The sequence below is a fragment of the Ornithodoros turicata genome, chromosome 10 (assembly GCF_037126465.1).
Source record: "Ornithodoros turicata isolate Travis chromosome 10, ASM3712646v1, whole genome shotgun sequence".
In the NCBI taxonomy this organism is placed as follows: Eukaryota; Metazoa; Arthropoda; class Arachnida; order Ixodida; family Argasidae; genus Ornithodoros; species Ornithodoros turicata.
In genome coordinates, this window is record NC_088210.1 from 14,772,797 (window position 1) to 14,796,138 (window position 23,342).

Genomic DNA, 23,342 nt, shown 5'->3' on the forward strand with positions numbered 1-23,342 from the left:
TACACACTACAAACACTCTTCAGTACGTAGAGCAGCTCTGCCGTCATAACTGCATGGCAATGGCACCCCTAACGCAGAGAGAATACTGTTTTCCTCGCGTAATTAGCGCACCCTGTTGCAGAGTTAAAATGTGCGCTAATTACGCGAGTAAGTAAGGTAATATCATGGATGGAACAAAGAAATTCAAAAGCGTTTGGCGGACATTCGCATTCATCGTGAAATTCTGTAAATCTCCATCTCCATATCACACTGCTTATGTATGAGCTCTGTAAGCTCTGCTTACCATTATGAAGATGTGTGATGGCACCATCTCTCCAATGAGTGCATCTAAGGTAGATGCATTGACTGTGTTTGGGTTAATGACAATGTGCATTCTGGGAAGTGGAACATAGCCGGACACCAGCGGGTAGAGATTGTACGTCAGCATCTGTTGCTCCCGAGGCAATATCCGGAAGTGTAGCTGCGTAAAGAAATATTTCCCCATATGCGTATAAATGTGCAGTACATCCACTGTGAAAAGAGGAGTGAAGGCATTGTGACTGCACGGCCCTGTACACATCCAAAACTCAAACATCATGAATCGCACCACTGCCTGGACTAAATACAGTGAACCCTCGTTAATATGACCCCCGATAATGTGACATATGCGCTTTACAACCATACTCCTGGGGAACAATGCAGTGAAACCTGTACAAATCCCCCCTGTTAATATGACAATTCTGCATTATGACCAAAATTTTCAGGATCGACCATGGTCATAATAACAAGGGTTCACTGTATTTTTTTTTTAAATGCGCTCGCACACTTCCTTATGGTGCCCAAAATCAGAGTGCAAAATATTTCATTGAAATTTGCGGCCATTTATTTTAATCACATTTTATGTACGGGGCTTTTGCCACAGTGTATCTCACCGTCGCCTAGCTTTTGGTTTCTGCTTTTCCAAACCAATCAAGTTGCCGATTTCAGATAAAACTTGCTGATTACGTTTTACACTTGGATCATGGCGCGTGACTGGTGAAACATTGCTACTCTAAAATTACTAAGTGACATTTCTCCAAGCCATTCACTCACATCCCGCATAATTTACGTTTTACAGGGTCTAAAAATTTGCCACTCATGTGTAAAGTGTGCACTGCGTCATAATTAGAGCCTGATGTTTTTGGGAAATTTTTTGTTTCTAGATTCGTGGGGTAAAAATCAGGTAAATAAACATGTGCACTAAATTGATGCAAATTCCGGTGAAAAAAACTTCCAGTATGCTAAAATTCGTGCAGAAATTGGGCTCAGTTACTCAAAGTAACTATAGTGGTTTGGTACAAAGGTGATGTAACTGCATTTGCTGTCAAATAAGTTAGTGCATTCCTACAGACGTCCCACTGAGGGCAATTTGCCGGGTGAAAATTGGGTTTCACCCTGGAGAGCAATTTGGGGTGCAAATTCCGGGAAGAATCCGGTAAAACCCTGAAACTTCAGGTTCTAGTCATAATATCTTCATTTTCCTCTCTCAGATCATGTCTTCATGTTTGAATATGTGAGTACTCTCGATCACCACACGGACGTAAATAAATAAACAAATCGAACATAAATAATGCTTGCTCAAAAAACTCCATTGGTGGCAGATATTGGTGTACATATTTTCTGCCATACTTAACTAATGGAAACCTGCAATTTCCATTGAGTAACAGAAACGGAACTTCGTTCTCCAGTACTTGCACTTGCCAAATGCCTTCACCTTGGCACGCAATTTGAAAATGTTACAAAGTGCTCCCAAGGGCTCCCATGGCACACACTCTTATACCGAACCAACCATGTAGTGGAAAGGTATGCGGTTGGAAAAAAATATCCTAGTAAGCAACACAGTACACTGATATATTCTGAAGCACTTAGTAGCAGTGATGGCCACTAACTACTTCTACAGTAGTTTAACTATAACTACTAACTACTTCGTGATGGAGTAGTTTAACTAGTAGTTCAACTACTTTTCAGGGGAGGTAGTTAAAACTACTTCTTTAACTACTGCAATGTATTTTAACTACATCTATAACTACTTAACGTTGTCCATCATCACCAATCCCATTCTATAGTGTTCTTGGACACCTAAATATGAATCACAAGCAGTGATAAAAGTGAAGATTTAGTACACATGCACGGCACAATTGTTCTGCACCTCCGTTCTCATCAAACAAGTAGCTCTCAAGGTAAAAGTCTGAAGCACAATCGTGCCCTAAAGCTTGCGGCAAAATCGGAAGTAGTTGGCGCCTGCAGTAACCTAACTACTGTAGCTAACTACTCGAAATAGTAGTTTAACTAGTAGTTGCCACTACGTTTCTGCAAGTAGTTGATAACTACTTTTTTAACTACAATCAGGTAGTTTAACTAGTAGTTTAACTACATGTAGTTAACTACTGGCCATCACTGCTTAGTAGAGACCGCATGCTCCTAAAACTATACTGTACACATAATTTGGGGTGAGAAGCACTGGCAGCCAAGAAGTGACATAACGGATGAGATGGAGGTGACGACGGACATAAGCGACGGAACTCCAGTGAGGGCGCTCAGGAAAGTACTTGAGGTGCAGCAAAGGATCCTGATCGTTTGTCATGTCACACAGAACATTTTGCTTTCACAGCACAGAGGGTTTGCAGACGACGGGTAAAACTTTCAAAAGCGAGTAAACCCAAACTGGCATCATTGTAAATGGCAGACGACCGTTGTATTTGCTCTACCCGAAGCCGATGTCAAATCTAACGATACACTCAACTTCAGACAGATTGGTACAACAAAAGCGTGTTCTGCAAGCACAAAAATATGTAGGACAATACCATCTATGCTCACGCAAATTATTTTTGCCAGTACCAATACCTGGAAATGATCAAATCTACAATATATTTTACTGAATCACATAAAAATAAAATAACTGTCTCGTACCATTTTTCTCATCTCCGTGTCAAATAATTGTACTTATAGACAGAGCTTTGTGTTTTAGAGTCAACCCCAGTAAGACCAGTTCCTGTTCCTCCGATGCAAATTGGGATCATGCACTGGACTCCCAGACAGACTGAACAGATTCAGCCACACATACAGGCGTGAGAAAATGTTAAATACTTCACAAACAGCACTACCACTTGGTATATTGTGTTTATCTAAAATGTGAGAGGCACTTTTTAGTATTTGCCACCTGAAACTGTGCTCTCTTATGCAATATAAACCCCCTTATGCTGTTTTACAGCTCCTGACACAAAACCTGATTTTTAGACTGATTCTGAAAAAAGAAAACACGAAGTTCAGAGGATCCCTTCAGAAGCAAGGCAAACGTTGGGATTGAATGTTACTGCACTCAAAATATTCAAAATTCAATGCTGAACTGAACAAGTGCAGCAGAAAGTTGGACTAGTTGGTAGGATAGCATACCGCAATATTTGGGGGGCAATTCCTGTTCTGTGTGTATCTTATGTCCTCGCCTTTCGCGTGCCCAAATATTGCAGTATCGATGCACTGTACCTCAAACGCTGTAACAAAGGATGATTCATACCTGCTTGTTTCCTGAATACATGAACGAATCGCTAGAGTCCATGAACAACTCAATATCCTGCGCTAGAAGAGTCCGGTTGTGCACGACGTAGCTAACCGTAAGTGGCGTGCGAACTGAGCCGTGAGCTGGTGCTTGAAGTTCTAGTAGTAGAGGACAAGCTTGCACTGCTACGGTAGGAAGTGATACCGAGTGCTCTGCCACTGTAGTCGATTGCTTCCTAGGGAAAACATCGGTAAAATCCAACTTAATCGCTTTCTGTGGCTGTAAGATGTATTCAATAAGACAAAGGTTACTTGAGCTGCCAGGCAAATACAGTGGCCGACAGATTTTTCGGACTCGTTGGCGCGGCCTCATGGCCGCGGGTCCCATAGAGGTGATGTATAAGAACGTCCAAAATTTCGGACACCGTGCAGCTCCGTCGCTCGATATTTCGGACACTGCCTTACCCAACCCGCGAATTTCTCTCATGGGGTGACGGAAAACATTGGTATCATCTGAAATTCGTATCAAAAGAAATCAACCAACTAAAATATTGAGGCAAAAAAACAGGCAGTGATGATTGTTGATTTTCCATTCCTCTGAGTAGAAGAGGTCTGTCGTAGCGCTTTGGCGTCTTCGTTTTTGGTCAACGGCCCAGCACGTGCTGTCCGCCCGCGGGTCACACGACAGAGCTGTAAAGCTAGCTTCGCCTAAAGCACGCATGGGTTAGGTGAAGCCGACTTGCGGACTTGATGACGGCGGTGCCTCTGTCAGCGTACTTACAGTGACGAAATGTCGCTTCAAGAAATAGAAGCTGATGTTATCAGGCAGAGCTGGAAGTGGGTTAGGAAAACATCGACAAATTTTTCCGGCCTACTAGGGCTTAGTAAAGTTTATCTTGAAGCGAAATTCGTTTTTTCGGACTGCTCGATTATTCGGACTCTTGCGCGATCCCCGCCGAGTCCGAAAAATCGGACGGCGACTGTATGTAGGAAGAGAACATAATGACTAGTGCATAGAGTGGGCAAAACAAATCAAAAGTGCTACAAAGACAGATTCCCAGACAAAGTGAAACAAGACACGTAGCCTAATACCCCTGTTACATGCCGTTACAGCCGTTGAAGCCGACCACCTTGGAAAACGCGCGTAGGGCGAGCAAACATGTGATGTGTCAATCTCAAAGAGGCCATTGAATCCAATGCTGCTCGACAGGTTGACATGATTCATGCATTTTTCAAAGCAGTTGGTTTCAATGGTCGTCGAAGGCTGCCTGTGTAACGGGGGTATATAAGCCATTTATGAACTTCTGTTTTGTTTGTGAGTGTGTTTATTGTCAAATAAACACATTCACAGGCAAAACAATTTCTAATATATGAATAATATAGAATAATATTTTTAATCTTTGATACGAAACGACTTTTAATATGTCAAAGCAACACCACCAAGTCCAAAAGACAGCTTTAGTACAGGGGAGAAAGCGGGTCTAGCAAGTGTGAGATTCCAGCAGAGAAAAAGACAATAAAGGGAAAACCAATACGTACTTTCCCCGTTTTGTATAAGGATGAGTGTTCACCACCAAAACTGGCACACCCCGTTCCCCCTGTACAGTACCAATCTCTGACTTCTTATCTCATCACGGGGGCATAGCCAGCAAAATATTTCGGGAGGGGTTCTACGGGGACTTTACAGGGGGGAGGAGGATCTCACCCTCTTTTCCCTCTCCCAAACGCACTACCAAAGGTTCGATATCGAGGCGAGGGGGACGGCTGAACCCCCGAGATCCCCCCCTGGCTACACCACAGCCACATCATCAAGAGAAGTGAACAGAATCAGGGAGGATTCAACCGATCTTCCGGAGGTCCCAAAGAGCTCTGGGTGATTCAACTTTTTCTGCAACATCTCCGAAAGCTTACAGTCGAAGTTCCATCGCGCATGTTTTCAGGAAGCGTAATGACTTTTTAGTTATACCTCTTCCATTGCAAGGTGTATTTCCCCAAGCACGTCGGTGTCTCCACAGCACTTGGTGCCACTAGGCAGAAAAGGTCTCTCGCAGCCTCTTCATTGCAAAGTCCTACTGCAATTGGACAGAAATGTAATTCGTACAGTGCACGCTACAATGCAATACTTTAGGAGTAAATAAGCACATCACGGAGCATCCAGTGCGTGCTCACCATTTTCAACGAGAGATCTCACATCCTTGTCAACACTCGTTACGTGATGCGCCTGTAACAGAACAAAGTTGGGCGGAGAGTGTCAGGACGTAGGTGTAACATCGGCATGCATGTTACCTACTAGCTCTAAGGTTCCTGACACCAGTTCGAGCTGTAATGGGCATTTCGATGCAATATCCACCTGCACAATGAACTGCTCTTCTGCACGTACGCTTTCCGCTGTTTCAAACTGAGAACAAAGGTCAGAACTTTACGTCTGATCCCAGTGAATATCGAAGCACTTCAATATACATACATATACCATGAAATATTCTTCAGCGTTCAGCTGCCCTCACCTTCATATTCAAGATACTCGTAGAAAATGTAAATGGCTCTATGCATTCCAAGTCCATTTGAATCTCTTTTGAGCAGCTACAACACAAAGTTTGATCGTCTACTTCGACATCGGTCTTGTATGCCACCTGCACAAAAACAACAACAACACGTGTACAAACTGGTAAGCACCTGCGTCTCTGATCAAGAAATGGGCGAGTGATCAACACTGACTAAGAAACGTGGGGATCGATACTAACTTTCTTATTTCTTGGTGGATTTTGATGAAAATTGGTATGGTTAATGCCCTTGCTTCAGGGATGGTGCCATTAAAGGCGATATTTCCCGAAGTTTTCGAGTTATGAATTTTTCATGTTTGTGCAGCGTGTGGAGAACTCCAGACCCATGATAGAAGCGTGTGGCAACTTCGTACACATTCCCAAATGTATGCTGCATACCGTAGCTCTCTTCTTTTTCGCGAGTTCCAAAACAAAAATTTGCTGTTCGCATTGTTTGCAGTGTTATTGGAATGCGCAGGTAGTACATGTTTATGTAAAAGCAATTCACAAATTTGAAAGTTATCAATACAAAAAAGCAAGAGAATCATGGTCATGGAGCTCTGTCCTTTTTCCATAAATTGCCCACAACATTTCTGTGTTATCAATTATAAAAAAGAAGTGGTGCAAAGCAGAACACAGAGATTATGCAAAACAAACTGCACATTAACTATTGTTACAGAACTGAGAGATATTCGTCAACTCGTTTTGCTTACTTTGACGAAAATTCTTCTAATTCCTATTTCAGAGTTCCTCAAAAGTATGGTTTGCTTCCTCTGCAATTAAAGCAATGGTGCACATGTACATTACAATACAACTTTGATGTACAGTATCTTGAGTGAATAAGTCCATAGTACATACCTGTTCAGCTGGCAAGATGTCGTCCACATGGAACCCATGAAGCTTTGAGGTGGGCTGGCTTGGCACATCGCCATCTTCGCAAGTAAAATGGGCTGCACGCAAGAATGCTCAAAATAAAGTTATTGTTTTGTTTTGCATTATGCTACATCATAGTTGTATTTTTTTATGTTAGGGAAGGGTTTTAGGTTTTTTGAAAATCGGGAGGTAAAAATCGGGTTTTATTTCGGAAGCCGTAAAACAGGGTAAAATAGGGTGATATCAGGTGGAAAACAAAAAGAGAGCACTTCTTGCATTTTAGATTGACATAACATGCAGAACAGCCGTGCTGAATGTAACAGTGTTTAGCGATCTCCAGTGCCCATACTGCTGACTGAATTGGCACTTCGCAGAGCTCGTTTTAGTTTCTTTTTCGGTTTTTACCCTAAGTGATGATGATGCAAATCGGGGTGTAAAAACGGGTTTTACCCTAAAATACAGGGCTCACTTATATTGTAAGTAATAAAAAAAGGAAGTGAATTAAGCAGGGAATGCAATCTTGTGTCCTCTTCTGAACGCTGCAGAAAAGTTCCTATGACCCAAACTGAAAATCTAACCTCCATTAAGCACTAGAAATTAGTAAAATATACCAGCCAAGACATATTTCATATTTCTCTGCAGCATACAGACAAGTGGGGAGTCCCATAGATGTTCAAACATTAACATAGATAAGAATTATTCAATGCAGACTCACTGCTCGAATAGTACTTTGGATCCAGATCGTCCACAAGGCCCAGACTGAGGCACACATCCGTCAGTGGACTAGCCTCTTCACTGGTGATCTTCACCGACAAAGGGTAGAATTCGTGAAGCAGCACCGGAGGCTTGTGGTCCAGGTCGACCCGAATGCAGGCCCTTCTCTGGTGGATGCTGCATTAATCAGAAGACCCACCATGTAGCCAACAGCAGAACGTTTCTTTTTCTTTTTTATGATTGTACAAATCCCTTGCCGTGTAGAAGAGAGCTGCGGCAGTTGGTGGAAACCTATTTCCTCTCCTCCTACGAAGCTCCGCTTGGGGATTCGATCCCACGCCAATCCTGCCCTGCTGGTTAGAGATGCCTTGTCCACGTTCCACACTAACATCAGGCCGAACCCCTCTTTGCTGCCCAACTGTAGATGGACTGAGGCAACCTGAGGGACAATTAACATCACTAAATGGGTGCTTCGACATCTACTAGTTTGACGAAGGAGGGGGTCTGGAAGCATCACTGATAACAAATTTCAAAACCAAATGAGCACAGTTCAGTGATTTATCCAGACCCTCCTTACACCCCCCCAACACCCCTCTAAATCCTACAGGAGGCCCCCTAAAATTTTGCAAGATTGTGCAACATTTTGTCAAAAGTAAAGACACATGACAGATGAAAGAGACAAAGAAAGACAGATGTAAAGACACCCCCTTGCGGAGCCCTACATCCCCCCCAAGGACGAAATTCTGGGTATACCACTGGCACAGTTCCTTTTCACCTTACACCCCCCCAGCCCCTCTTTTCACTCTTGTGCATTCCACAGAGGGTAGTTCAAACAAAAAAAGAGGAAAACACAGTCCAGACTCCAGAGGGGTAATAATGGAGTAATAGAAATGACGACACAAAATACGGAGCACCTAAAAAATCTTTAATTGCGAGCTTTCATGCAGGCCCTGTGCTTCATCAGGTCCTGCGCCAAAGCTTGCAATTAAAGATTGTTTAGGTGCTCCATACTTTTAGGAAGCATATCCCATAGGGGGTGTACAAGGAAGAAGCAAGGGCGCAACGATACGCAGAGCTGTTACAAATTAAACGTAACTGTAATAATGGCACGCCTTAAGAGTGTGGCTTCCACATGAAAGCCGGAACAACGATAAGCGGTATAGAAATAGGCATACCTGGATTTCTGTGTTGACATCACAAGGCTTCGAGAGGAACGCAAAGGAGAACGCCTGCGTTCTGCGGGGCACAAGGTGAAGGCTGTTCCCAGGGCAGGTGTCGTCCACAATGCAGAAGTCATTGTAATGCTGCGTGCGAGGCCTGTTATAAATTCACCCTCGATAGAGACTTTTCAATCGCAACGCTATAGAAACGGAGCACCTTTCTGAAACACGCAAACACGTAGCAAATGCACGTCCGTAGAAGAACAATCTGGTACAGTATAATTAGGGCCTGACTTTTTCGGGTTTTATTTTTGGCCAAATTCGGGGGGTAAATATCGGGTGATATTTTTCGTGTGAAAATTCGGGTGTATTCGGGTTAAATCCCGTTAGGGCATATTCTGTCGTCAGGAATTCGGGTGATTTTTTTTTGTTTAATAAAAATTTGTCTTAACATGGAACTAATGTTTAGCAATGTTATCAAACTTTATTTTGATGCACACTTATGAGTGTGTCACGCGACCCGGTTGTTTTCGGGTAGATTCGGGTGAAACCCGAATTTTACAGATTTCGTTCGGGGGATAAATATCGGGCGTATACGGGTTTAACCCTAAAAAGTCAGGCCCTAAGTATAATTGATTGAAAACCTAAACTGTAATGTTATTCATCAGTATTATAGAAATGCAGCTGTGAAAGGTTCATTCAGAACAGAGGAGTATAGCTTTCCGGAAATGTTGAGCAAAGTATCAAATTTGCAGACACCAGATGTTGAAGGAAGGGTTCCTTTCACTTGCACAAAATCACGGAAAACATCATCCGTGACGTATGTGCCAATCCCTCATGCTCTAACAGGGTGTATACCAAACTGCAGCCTCCAAATTCCCTGACTTTCCCAGGTTTTCCCTGACTATTTCAAGCCAATTCCCTGACAAAAACAAAAGGGAACTTGGTGCCTGCTCATACGTTTTGATACAGATCCATCATAAAACAGACCATTTATTAAGTATTAGTGGGGCTTTCCTACTTTTCTGCCTCAGAGCTTGTCATACTGGTGTACTACTAATAGTCGCGGTAACGTTGCTGCGACGTTGCGGCATAACGTTGCTGCGGCGCTCAACCTCCGGTCGGCACTTGCGATTCGCCGCGCATCACCACAGCACTAATCTGCGGTTTTCCCTGACTTCAGCTGCTTTTTGGCCAAATTCCCTGACAATTCCCTGTTTTCCGGGTTTTCCAGGTTGGTAGACACCCTCTCTAAGCCTGAGGTTTCCCCCAGGGTAAGAGAATCAGTCGATTGTGGCCCTTGCTTTGGTCCTTTTCTGTTTGTCTTTAAAGTGAGGATGTTAAAGCCTAAGTTTTGAAGGTCATCTGCTCTCGACTGCTCAATGAATTTGCGGTCTTTCTTTTGTTGAGATCCAGATGGATACTCCGGGTGACATAGCAGATGTTGTTGTTGCCAGCACAGGATGAAAGTCGTGGCTGTCGCTTGCAAAGGTGGATTGTTCTTGCAATTTGCTTTTGACTTACACAATAAAATGATAGAAGTTGTTCACAAAAAAAGCTAACATCAGGGTTCAACACCTAGACCTTCCTGATTTCGAGTCGGGGAGGCCAGCAATTACTCGACAGTGGCATGGCTGTATGCTGATGGGGCGATGTAAAATGTTAATGCTACACACAGTTTACATAAACTTTAACAATCATTGTGAACATAAAGCAGGGTGAGATTCATGTTTATTTATCACCAATAAGTATACTTATTTATACTTATTATATACTATATTACTTATTATATACTTATTTATCACCAATCTGTATGCACACAATAATCCAATGTAAAAAGTGGATTCCACATATTTGCTTACCTTCAGCCTCTACATAAAAGAAACATAATTACAGGTAAGAGAATAATAGCAAAAAATTGTCTTCAGTACGAATCCAGAGCGTAAAAGAGGAATGAAATGGCACTTAGCACACAAGTGGAAGTGACAGGGGTGGGGTGGGTTCAGGAGTTCGAATTTGTGTGTTGTCCTTCGGTATTTCCTCAAGCTCAAGGTACAGTTTTGAATCACTATGCAAAATTAGTTAGCTTGTATTACCCTTCCCACTTCTATGTTATACCTTTGGCAGTGCATTTGGGAAAGGGCAAAGGGAGTGAAATCCTCCTCTCCACGTAAGATTTCCATAGAACACCTCCCAAACCGATTGTCTTGCTGCACTATTGATTAGCACTGCTAGGAACCAGACTTCATGCCTCTAAAACTCCACCAGGAACCACGTCTAGGTGCAAATGTTGACCGAATATCAAGTTTACATTATGCTGGCGTGCATCAGCATTTATGTACCATGGCCGTCATCTTTGGTCAAGTGCAGTGCCATGTAGATAAAAATGCGAATGAATTTTTGTGCGATTACAATCAGAGTAGAAAAATATGGCAGATATTTGTAGCTATAGCCACATATTACATGACAAACATGAATGTGACAAACCCAGAATATATCTCTACAATATGTACTCATGGCATAGAGCACAATGCAGTTTATTTACACTTTGGTTACATCTAGAGTGTTACCTGCTGTGTTCAGAGCTAACTGGTGTTAACCTCAGTGTTTTTGACTGCCAGTAAAGCACAGATGGCCCGCACACCGATTCAAAACTTACCGTGGTATTGAAATGCACAGACAGCCTGGTGGCCTTTATCGGCAAAGGGCAGTTGGATCTGCCACACAGAAAAAAAAAAAAAGGAATGTTAGTGTTAGTAACAATGATTCTGCATGTGCAATGTGCTTACCTTAAGTAGACCTTGAGACAGACACGTTGGTCTGCAGAAAACGAGTGCTGGGTAAAATGTACCTTGCATTCGACTGCGGAATGAAAGAGCGGGAGGATGTTTACTCAAGTGACGAAAGGACGAGTTTGTTAACTGTTTCTAATGAAGAGCTTTACTTGACTGAACAATGTGGTCCATTTCTAGATTGTGCATTTGGTCTTCCGCGGGAGCCGAAAGCGCATTCCTCCAGGCCACATCAGCACTGCTGACTTCAGATTCAGAGAGACCGGGATATGCCACAGGATGTTTTCTCTGGGTTAAAAAAAAACAAAAAAAAACATTCAGAATGCCCCTCAGGGTATGATGCAAAACTACACGAGAGAGAAAGATCACATGTCTCAGTCTTTTTTTGGCCGGTGCTAAATTTCACATAACTCGCACATCTCTGTTCTCAAGTCTCATTTCCGAAGATCGTCATTTTTCGGGTTCTGCACTCCGGCACACCTCAAGGAGTTACAATGAACCCTCGTTAATATGACCCCGCGATAATCTGACATACTACGCACTTTACGACCGTACTCCTGGGGAACAATGCAGTGAAACCTCTGCAAATCCCCCCCCCCCCCCCCCCCCCCCCCGTTAATGTGACAATTCCGCGTTATGACCAAAATTTTCGGGAACGACCATGGTCATAATAACGAGGGTTCACTGTATTGCAGTAGCAGTAGAAGCTTACCTCAATGATGTTAAACACGCTAGTCTGAACCGAGCTCTTGTCTTCTTGACTTCCCAGTATCCCTTCAAGTTCTGTTAAGGATTAAAGTCAGACGAACGAAGCAAAACCATAAAGACTAGAGATTAAGAAGCTTCACAAAAACAGAATCTTACCCTTTGATTATATGCACTCAAACTTTCTGAGCAGGTATATGAATACAGTAGTTTAGTGAGCATAATCCGCGGCTTATCTCTTTAAAAAAATAGTTCTCTGGGGTGCACTGCGGCTTATGCGCCGATGTTACTCGTCTGTGGGAAGTTTTTCCTGGAGCATCTCACCCCGCACCTAGGAGCCCCTCGTATGTGGTGACCACGACTTACTACAGGTTTTCCCGGCGATTTTAATCCAAGCGCCATCGAAATTAATCCATGTGCCATGCAAACTTTATGGGGCATGGATTAATTTAGCTGGCACTTGGATTAAAATCGCCGGGAAAACCTGTAGATTATAATGACCATGTCATAGGCACCCCTTCCTGGCGCCGGATTTGGAGGCTAGCGGTGGCGCTACTCATCGGCCCGGTTATTAATCCTTAATTAATTATTATTAATCCTTATTAATCCTCAATTTCTACAGCGCTTTGTGCTTTAGCTTACCCTAGTATTTTTGTACAAGCGATGGATGTCCCACGAGAGATGCCTCTTTCTAAAATTGATTATCATAATCATTCTACGCGTTTTCATACGAGCTGTTGCTGTCGTCTGCTACGGTAGTCGTACGTCCACCTCTGCGCATTCAAAATTCAAATTTCCATTGCCCAATCACGATCTACATCGTGCGGGCCGATGAGTAGCGCCACCAGCAGATTTTGTGGATGGGCTTCTCCTTCAAAAATTTCCAGTCAAAAATTTTTGAGAAATTGAGACCTGCAGCAACCACAACCTGACCACTGCCAAATGAACACACCGAAAGGTCAGGACCCCAGCTACAATCCTTCAATATGGCTAAGTGCGTTTCCCATTTGAGTCAAAGTTTTCTAACCATATGTTGTCAATATCGAGCTGAGAAAGGTTTTGTATGTGTGAGTGCTGCTTTGGGTCATAGGTATAAAACTTTTTCAGTGCAAAATGCGGTGTTGTGCACGTAACTATGCAAGTGAACCTTTCTTTTGAACCTTTCTTTTGTGCCTTTCTTCAGGCTTGTACCATGCTTGTCCCTTTGTAGGTTCCAACCTCAAAACAATTACTTTCCATCACTTTCTTTCACTCCTGCCTGTCACAGAGAGTATTAATTACCGCGACTGCGTACTAATGACCAAACTGACCACACAATTATTATTACAAAATGCCATAAATGGCAATACCTCCCCATTTATTGAGAGGCTGCCGAACTAACTGGAAACAGCACTTTACGATTGAAACAGCAAAGGCGTACCTAATCAAGACAAACTGCAGCATACCTCAAAGATCAACTCTGGCTACTGTAAACCCCACACGCGCCATTTTTCTGCCAAATATTAGTCACATGTAAGCACAGACAATTTCTAGTACCCTGACAAAGCTCTAAGGCTTCCAGCACTTTTACCCAGGTGCGCCCCACAGTACGACTGCGGAATATTCCCTGGATGTGCCTCCGTCAAGAAAGGAGGTATAAGAGGATACAGCTGGAAATAAACTCCAGCCCTAGCATGAGGAACTCTGGCACGCTGGCTGAAAGGTAGGCACACTTGAGGCCAGTTGTCAGGATATCAGACACCAGGGGCCGCCACCGCTCGGTGCGGTAGTCCCACAGGATGTGTGTAAGAATACTGCAGCAAAAAAAAAAAAAAAAAAGAAAAAAAAAGTCCAACATGAAGTGTGCTTCGAACTGATACATTAGTGACATATCCAATGATGATCCGTTCCCACCTGAGAGCCTTGTCGTACTCCTTGTTTGAGTAGTATTCTTCTGCAATCTGGACCACTGCATACAGAAGCAAAATGGTTACTTCAGAGCAGCTCCGATTTGGGGCTATCTGTAGCAGCAGTTCAATTACGTGCAAATGTTTTTGTCAAACTTACTCAACCATTAAAGCTTTACAGATTTCTTTTGCTTAGTAATCATTACAAGGAAGCTACTTCAGATATATTAGAAGCCCACAACGCTGTAGGGCAATAATTTAAAGACAGCACACTTAGTGAGGTGCTACACCGTCCCTGTTCAAACCTGGATGCAACATAATCTAACCCAAATTTTCTGGAAACCAATTAATTATGCAATTCTCACTGATCAATTAGCGTTTCACAGTCAGTAAACATAATCAGGAGTATCAAATATAGAGAGAGTACAAGAAAGCACATGGAAAAAGCTAAACGTGAGGAAGCAGTTAATCTCGTACATGTCACTGGTTGACTAGGCACAATTTTATTTTTCGCTCCGCAGCGGAGAATGCATGTTGTCATCGCTGCGTCAATCCAAATTGGGTTTGCGCATTTCACTCGTTGTTTTGGATCGACTGGCTCCGTGACGGACCTCCCTTTTTCGCCACACAGAGGAAGCACCTTGTATTTGGTCAGAACTCCAACAAAGCACTCTCATCAAATCAATGAAATCAAATAGTTGTTTACGCCACCCTCATCACCTATGCATCTTACGAGGACTAGTCGCTGAGTTTGCCCGCCACGGGAGATTTTCACATTTCACAGAGCAACATCTGCCAGGCTGTTGGCTGGAGCATGATTCTTTCTTGCTGGTGGATTCCGATTCAAACCGTCCGTGCTAGATTTTACTGCTTTACTGCTGCTTTATTTTTGACGGATTTTACTGTTTTACTACTTTACTGCTGAGCAGGTCCCTGCTCTTGCTCCAAACCAACCAGTCAAATTCACTATAAGAGACAATGACACTTGGGAAACACTCACTCAGATGCCTCTTCATCCTGGGACAGCGATACTTCTTGAACTGTGCAACGGCACTGCTTAGAAGAGGTATCACAAGGGCCTGCAAGAATATGCTATTCAACATCAAAGTACATTTCCGTCAGAACACAGTCGTGAAAGAAACTTACTGAGTGATCGACCAACTTCTCCCTGTACAGTAATGCCTTGATTCCATTTTCTTCCAACTGGGGATCAGGGCTGTCCCCCTTTGCTGCAATAAAATAGCCCTCTCATAACGAACACTCAAGCAATGTGGCTAGAGGTTGCGTTCCGCAATAAGCTTAAAGGGACACATCCATTAGCACATCCATTCCAGTCAATCCCGAAACTATAGTGACATTTTATTCTTCGATGACCAATGACCAACAGTATGAAAAATCCTGAAGTGAAATGGTGGCATAGTTTGACCGCTATGTGAGGGAATACACGGCAAGAGCAGATGCCTGATGTTGAGAGTATGCAGGAATTCCTTCTCTCAAAAAAGGCAAAAACGTCATTCTTTACACCAAAGTTTTACACCAACTAGAGCCCGGCCTTGACAAAGAGGGAGCCGTGGCCATGAAGCAGACAAACTTGCGGAAAAAAAGTCTTTCTCTTCTGCACTCCACACTTTCTCTCTCCTCCTGTTACAAAAGCGAATGTCACACTGATGTTGTTGCCACTGGAGCCTCCGCAGCTGCGGTAGCTGCGCTGATCTTTAAAATTTGTTTATTCAATATAGTATAATCACGTTTTGGACAAAAAAAAAGAAAAAAAAGCCGAACATCGTGGTATCTGTTTCATTGGTGGGTTCTCGGATGCAACTGTCCCTTTAAACATTACACAAGCTACTAGATAAGATGTCAACAACTAGTACCCACAATTAGCAAGGTTTTGTTGGGATTTTGAGTTGATGACCATTGTTGCATGAACGCGCGAGAAGAAATAAAAATAAGAAGTACTCAGTCTTCGTTTAACACACGTCGGGTGACGACAGCTCTCATTTTGAAGCAAAAGTTATCTCCCTAGCATAACTGAAATAAACGTGGCTGACAGGAGCGTCTCACTCCGACCAACTCTCCTGCGAGCCCTTTCGCTCAAAATCCCATGTTTCCAGAGTTATACGTCCTTTGCCGTGAAAGCCGAAAGCGGGACTACACCCACAGGCAGGAGAATCACCTCATCAGCACGCGTGACGTTTCGCCAGGATGGTCACATGTGACCAGGGTGTCGAACCGAACCCGAACCCGAACCGAAAACCGTACCCGAACCGTTATTTTTGCCGGAACCGAACCCTAACCCTAACCGAAATTTTCGGAACACTGCTGAACCCGAACCGGAGCAGAACCATAAAAAATAATAGCGGTAACCGGTTCGCAACAAAACGGTTCGGACATAGAAGTCAGCACAAGAGTTCCTCTCTATCCCCGAACGAAGACACAATGGTATCATCGTCACGCGCCTATATCATGAATTTCAGAAATTTTCACCTAGCAGTCAGACGACGACGTATAGTAAGTATACTTTCAGCATCTTTTTAACATGTTGAAGCTCAGTTGTCCGTGTGAGCACCCAGGCTGGCGCCCCACGCACGCGGTGATGCGGCGTCTACTCTTCAGAGACGAGGTGCCACGCGGACGAATGCAACAGGAATGGAGTAGGCCAGTTATGTAGCTCTACACGACGAATATGTGATCAAATAAGCGCCCAAGATTTCTTTTTACACGTGAGCAGTAAAAATTAAACAAGTCAGAAACATGAGAAGTGGAAAAGGAGCGTACGCAGAACGGTGCCTGTTTGATTGGTCGTGGTTTGAAAAGTAAATGTGGCTCTGCTTATTGGTAGTGCAGTTGTGTCGTGATACATTGCCTTGGTGAGGTGGATTAACTAGTACACTGCTGTGAGCTCGGACAGAGTAAGGCTGGCAGGCTTATTTGCCAGTACGGTTTCAGATCGATTCACGCTACGAAGGCAGTGTGCCGGCAAGTACTGTCGTCTATCTTACGCTGTCCATCTTATTAGCCTTCCTTTAAGTTTATCTTGCTGGCACTGTGCGTGTGAAAAAGAGATTTTGGGAACAGAAAGTAGCGGGACAACACCGCTTCATCAGCGTGGACTCTATTTGCAATAAGTGTTCATTCATTTCTTATTTCTCTCGCTAAAGAGCTACCTCACCGCTAAAGACGTCAATGCAGACAACAGCAGTAAGCTATTAGTCACGCATTTCCTAGTAAAAGCAGTTTTATGGAACATACAAAACGGAAGCGTTGAACCGGTTCGCGAACCGGTTCGGGGCTGCGAACCGGTTTGCGAACCGGTTCGGTTTTTGGCGTGGCCGAACCGGAACTGAACCGGAACGAAATCAAAACAACGCGAACCCGAACCGAACCCGTATTTTTTGCGGTTCGACACCCTGCATGTGACACACCTCCTCTTAAGGAGTCCGATTCACACTGTTGAGGTCGCCAATGCATTAAGAACACCCTATAGTTGTTACAATGTCATCACACTGATGTTGCACATAGATCTCTCTGCACGGGAATTTCAAACAGTGCGGATTCAAAACATCTATAATCACGACAATAATTTATACAGCTCAAGTTCGCGGAACGTAAAGCTGGGATTCATTAAGTCACTAAATCGATAGTTTTAGGTCGAACTATCACTTTAGTGGTAGTAATGGTTGATGGTGGTAGTAAAACAGTGTATGACCTTTTATAATGTTTTTTTAGAGACCGCATATGCATCATTCTGGGAGTGTTCAGAAATACTGGATTTTACGATAATCTTCCGCAAGTCTATGAGCTCTCCAAGATTTGTATGTAACGCTTGCAGGAACAGTCACGATGCACTTACCTGATTGGTTGTTCTGCCACGGTCGCTGGCCATAGAACTCTAAGGAGTCCATACCTTCCAGTGGGTCAGGATCTGGGTAGCTGGTCATGTCCTGCATTTTATGCCAGTCAAAGAACGTAATTCCTCGCGACAGATTGTAAGTGCATACCACGGAAATTTTATGCGCTTGTTCCTTCCTGCTCATGGCGTTGTTGGCTGCTTGCTGGTAATAAAAGCCAGGGTGCTGCGTCTGTATCGCCGTCAGCCCTAACTGCACAGCATCTTCAAAGAGGTCGCCAAAGTGGCTGAACCTGCGTCAACATGGCAGACAGACGTATTTCTCACAACATCCGGCGACCCTTTCGCGAAATTCGCGAACTTCGCAGAATTAATCGCGGAATCCCTTATTTTTAGGGAAGTGCAGATATTAGAGTTCTCCAATTCGACTTGAATATCAATCACTCGGATTAGTATCCGATTCGCGAATCGAAATATCCAATATTCGGGTTTCCGGATAATTCGACTGTTCGCCGAATACGAACGACACCTCCCCAAAGTGGGCTTCACCTGACGCTTCATGCGTGAGGTGAAGCCGCCCCTACAAAATTGAAGCCTGCTTTACGAAAATGTTCATGCTGCAGGACAAAACAGACAGATTGTAGTTTAGCTTACGATAACATTAGCCCTAGTTTACTATGTATACTTCACCTTGAGGAAGGGGCAGCGTCCCTCCCGTATGCAGTTTAGCGGTAGCAGTGGGGGATTTTGATTTGATATCTGGGAGGTTGCCTTCAAGAAGTTAAGACTTTTAAACAATGGCTACAGTCCAAGAACAAAAAGGGGGCGCAATAAAAATGTAACTTCCTCAGGGCATGTAACTCCTTCCTATAAAGTTCCTATGAACTCTGTAGATGCAGAAACATCTTTCAGCAGGTATAAAATGATTTCAGGCAACAGGCCACATCACATGAGAACACAAGATATCATGTATGTAATGCTGAGCCACAACAGTGCTTTGAATCTGTAATGTTATAGCATATCTTTTGTTCCCGCATTATCCGAGCAAATAAAGTGTCTCCCATTTCATGCAGCTGTTGACTGCTCGCCACGGAAAATCATGGAATTTACGAGTTAGTGCCGCGAAATTTTGAATTTGCTGCAGCAGAAAACAGAGGGCCTTAACAATGTGTGATAGAGCATGGCACAGGCTTGGGCCATCATTGTGCCACCCCAAGGAAGTAACTGGTAATGAAAGTAATGAAGTAACTGGCACAAAAATGAAACTGCTGTAATGTCTCATCTATACGCTCATTCATTCACATAATTAGAGTCACAAAGTTTGAGGACAGGCAGTTGATGCGGCTTTGTCCTCAAACTCTCGTGGACATCTCGAACTCTCTGAGGCTGTAGTGGTAGAAGCGGCAAGTTTGAGATGCTGTTTTTTTGTAATGCACGTACTGTTTGGAAAGCCACACACTGTGTTCAAAGGCCAGCCTAGGAGATCCAGTGTGGTCCCTGAAATAGTCTATGTGCTTCCTAAACTGATGGATGGCATCCAATGGAACATTGAGCACGAACGCCAGCTGGCATAACTGCACAGATTAGATTCAATCAAATGACATGCAACCAACATACAACACATTGTACACCCCAGAAAACTAACCTTGTAGTTGAGAAACCCAGCTACCGTTTTGACTTCTAACGAATTCCTTTCGGTTACTTTCAATTCACAGAGGTTGGTATATGCCTGCTTGTAATGCCTGTAGTGAAGATATACAACGTTTATCTGGCGACAGCTCCAAAGCGCAAAACGGGAAAAGAAAATACGTGAGACCTGGATAAATTATAAATTGGTGGCAACAATCTGGTCGTACCTAAGAGCCGATGTTGGATCCTGCTTTAATTCGTGCATGAACGCCATTTTGAATTGGTGTCTTATCAAGAGAAGCTGCAAGGAAAACAGAGGTGCTAATAATGTAGCACAGAGCAATATTAAAGGCGCTGTAAACCATTGCACCACGTTATGCCGCCTAGACGTAGACCACAGTTATTTGTATTGATGCGAAACCTGCATTCGAAGTTTTACAGCAACGGGCGTACGTCTACAGACACACTTCCGACTGGCTGAAGACGAGATATTCGACAATACTGCTGCTCTTCGGCACTTACTTGATGGTTGTTCTTGTTCAGAAATTCCTTGTGCGCCCTTATGTGCTTGCACTGGGCTGTGTAATAGCCCTGGGCTATTTCTAAGAATGCACTTTCTAGCCTGCACATAAAACAAGGATACAGCACGCGAGCCCCGGGTTAGCCAAAATCGACGCATCCCTCTCGGCAAAGACTCACCGTAGTATGAAGCCAAATAAGTGGTCCGAATAAGGTAGCACAAAAAGCGACTTCGGCTGGAGATCACAGGCAGTACACAGAGAGTGAGCTCTCTCAGTCGCTAATATGCTGTCACCTGCAGAATGCCACGGCTAATTAGCTGTACTCTCCAGCAATGAAATACGCGTGGGGCTTTGAAACCTCTCTAGGAAGACATTCGAATATGATTTAAATTTTTGCTAAACATCCTCCTCCTGTGGAACCTCTCAAAACTCTCTCGGAGGAATCTCAGCTGGACTTGTCATGTTTAGAGAGTGGATATTTAGGCACTGACAGGCAGACTAACTAACTAACCTTCAGAATCATATCTTTTTATTCCGATCGGAAAGAAAGGTGACACCGAAAAAAGCGTGTGCCCCTTTTCTCAGCTTATCGGGAGACAGAACTATATCATCCGCGACGATGATTCGCATACTGCGTGCTACGCAGTCAAGAGCGCCCCCTGTTAATGCTTCAAAATCCACTCTTTAGACATGTTTGAAGTTTGTGATATTAGCTGTCCTCGATTAATAATTTTTGTACATAATTAAAGGAAAACCGCACTGCACAGGGCAGTGCAAAGGATTGCCAGCCTAGTGCACCACACATGATGCCCTCCTGCAATATATGCCAAAAACTGCATTGAATAGCTTTGAGTGACAGCCGACATATTAATTGATTAAAGGAGCCAAGGACTGGCCGATCTCGACAAAACCGATTGCCACTATGCATCAGATCAATGACAAAACACATCCAACAAACACTGTATTACACAGCTAACCTATTTGTGTTGTCTGCTCCATGGCGTACAAAATGCTGCACAGATATCGCGCAGTGCTCCCGTGAACTCGTGCTGCCCTCTTACAGCACTTTATCCAATCCAATGGGGAAAGTGTAGCGCAAAAGCGTTGTAAAACGATACAGTTGGGTTGATTTGATTTCAAAAGTACCGTATTTTCACGCGTATTAGCCGCGGCTTATGCGCGATTTTTTTTTCTCACGGGCGCCCTGCGGCTTATCCACCGGTGCGGCTTATCTGATGACTATTTTTTCCTGGTATTTTCCCCCATACGCCGATTTTAACGAAAGGGCCGACAGTGTCTCTGGAACAGCACTGCCCTGCCGATGCACGAACAGTGCGTAACAGGGACGGGTCCACATTCGAGTAGATTGATCTTCCTGGTGCATTCCCCCAAGCAGCTTTAAGGAAAGTGGTGACAGTGATTCACGGCTTCTGGAAGATCACTGACCCATCAGTCCACGAAATACACCCGACAAGGGCACAATCCGATCTTGGTAGAACTCCAGAACTGACCTCCTCTGTTGTACACTGTGCCGATCCCGGAGTATGGACCACAGGGTTTATGGCCTTCTCTATGGTCTCCTTTGTCGCACAAATCAGTCGTCTCGTATTGCCCGCGGCTTATCTGCGGGTGCGGCTTATCTGTCAGAAAATTTTCAAAACGTCCCAAAAAACGCGTCCTGCGGCTTATCTGCGGTGCGGCTTATACGCGTGAAATTACGGTACTTTGCTTTGGCTCAGTCGTTCAACTGTGTCACAGACACGTAATTAACGCTGCATTTTGAAACGCCGCGGTGGTGCTTACGACACAAACATTGCAGTCGTGCTGCATTGAAAAGCACTGCTGTTACATACCCACAGGTATGGAAGGACTATTTTGAACGAGGACCAGGGCAACTTTCATGTTTCTACCTTGCACACTTCCTCTAAAAAGCAAAAGAAGCAATAATATTAGGCAAAATTCGTGGCGATTTATCCTGAGCAGAGAGTCAGCTTAAGGTACCTTAGGGCTTTTAATTTTGCGGCGCAGTCATTTCGTTTCTCGGCCCAATTCTGATCATCCCAGTCCAAGTCATAGAAAAGGATTACCACAGCAGGCACCTCGACCATATGCTTGTGCAGCCAATTCGTCTTCAGGATGCCCCTTTCATCATACCATTCATACGAGGGGTGCTGTAACATTGATAAGTATACAACAATTTAAAAAATTCTCAGCAGGATTGGGATAGAGCACTGAACGGGCTGTATTCTTAGGCCCAGGCCCGGCCTCCCTTTGATTTACCCGGCTTTGCCCGGACCAAGGCCGAAGAAAAAAATCTAGGTTTTTCGGCCCAGGTCTGGCCCGGCCCAAGCCCGGGAAATTTATAGGCTACCTGGCTCATCCTAGCATGCTGTAAAAGTTGACCGTTGCTAACTAACACAGGCTTGAGCCCGACCTAGGCCGGGTAATGTACGAGCCCGGGCCCATAATGGCCAAACCCGAGTCCAGCCCAGGCCCCCCAAAAGAGGGCTTTACCCGGCCAGGATCGTGCTTAGCCCGAGCTCATTGTAAGCCCGAGCCCGTGCAGTGCTCTAGATTGAGCAGCGCCTTGGAAAACTTGAATGCACTCTCGGGCTTCAAATAAACTGTACCTTGGGTTTCGGCTTTGGAAATTGGTGCTTCTCCGGCAACAAATTAAAACTTATTGGAGCTCTGTCAGGTCCTCTGTTGCTCGTGAATGCTTGCCACACCGCAGAGTGGATGTTGTTATTCTGTGGGTCCAATCCCATGAAGCCGACGTTCGCCTTTGGACGACAAGTCAGTTCCTCCGGAAGATCTCCGATTTCCAGTGCTTGCATAGCTGCTTATTTGAGAAACACAGGGTAGTCACGATACAACAAGAATATTGTGTAATCAATTAGTTTCGGGCTCATACTTTGTGTAGTGGTTGTCTGCTCTTCGATGATATAGGCAGGGAACGAGCATGCAAGCACACCTGAGCAGCTTAAATTAGATCAAACATCCATGTAACAGCATAGATTTGTACAGATACAACAATTGAGCTAGGTGGGACTGGTCGTGGTGAATGGTAGCATAATCAAAATATCGAGCCCCACACGCCCCGTACGAAAACCACCGCAAAACATGTGTCCTACTCTCGAACCCAGCTTTCGAAGGAAT

At 44.1% G+C, this 23,342-nt stretch overlaps 1 protein-coding gene across 4 annotated transcripts in view; it reads right to left on the reverse strand.

The window, feature by feature from the left end:
• The window catches only part of LOC135370601 (trafficking protein particle complex subunit 11-like), a 58,757-nt gene that overhangs the window by 219 nt on the left and 35,196 nt on the right, over positions 1–23,342 (reverse strand). For 2 of the 4 annotated variants that reach the window (XM_064604370.1, XM_064604373.1), the window contains 29 exons: positions 22,814–23,022; positions 22,185–22,354; positions 22,037–22,107; positions 20,362–20,476; positions 20,185–20,284; positions 19,890–19,963; positions 19,679–19,775; positions 19,474–19,607; positions 18,185–18,326; positions 18,037–18,127; positions 15,330–15,412; positions 15,184–15,262; positions 14,191–14,245; positions 13,945–14,090; positions 12,305–12,366; positions 11,745–11,880; positions 11,590–11,662; positions 11,460–11,517; positions 8,816–8,944; positions 7,898–8,079; positions 7,642–7,817; positions 6,912–7,003; positions 6,767–6,826; positions 6,018–6,143; positions 5,804–5,911; positions 5,683–5,734; positions 5,480–5,585; positions 3,533–3,749; positions 284–460 (listed from right to left, as the gene is read on the reverse strand). In XM_064604370.1, coding sequence (XP_064460440.1) covers positions 284–460; positions 3,533–3,749; positions 5,480–5,585; positions 5,683–5,734; positions 5,804–5,911; positions 6,018–6,143; positions 6,767–6,826; positions 6,912–7,003; positions 7,642–7,817; positions 7,898–8,079; positions 8,816–8,944; positions 11,460–11,517; positions 11,590–11,662; positions 11,745–11,880; positions 12,305–12,366; positions 13,945–14,090; positions 14,191–14,245; positions 15,184–15,262; positions 15,330–15,412; positions 18,037–18,127; positions 18,185–18,326; positions 19,474–19,607; positions 19,679–19,775; positions 19,890–19,963; positions 20,185–20,284; positions 20,362–20,476; positions 22,037–22,107; positions 22,185–22,354; positions 22,814–23,022 — 3,320 coding nt within the window. Of the gene's footprint in view, positions 1–283; positions 461–3,532; positions 3,750–5,479; positions 5,586–5,682; positions 5,735–5,803; positions 5,912–6,017; positions 6,144–6,766; positions 6,827–6,911; positions 7,004–7,641; positions 7,818–7,897; positions 8,080–8,815; positions 8,945–11,459; positions 11,518–11,589; positions 11,663–11,744; positions 11,881–12,304; positions 12,367–13,944; positions 14,091–14,190; positions 14,246–15,183; positions 15,263–15,329; positions 15,413–18,036; positions 18,128–18,184; positions 18,327–19,473; positions 19,608–19,678; positions 19,776–19,889; positions 19,964–20,184; positions 20,285–20,361; positions 20,477–22,036; positions 22,108–22,184; positions 22,355–22,813; positions 23,026–23,097; positions 23,335–23,342 lie in introns of those variants that run through there. The other 2 variants (XM_064604371.1, XM_064604372.1) reach the window with 2 other exon arrangements.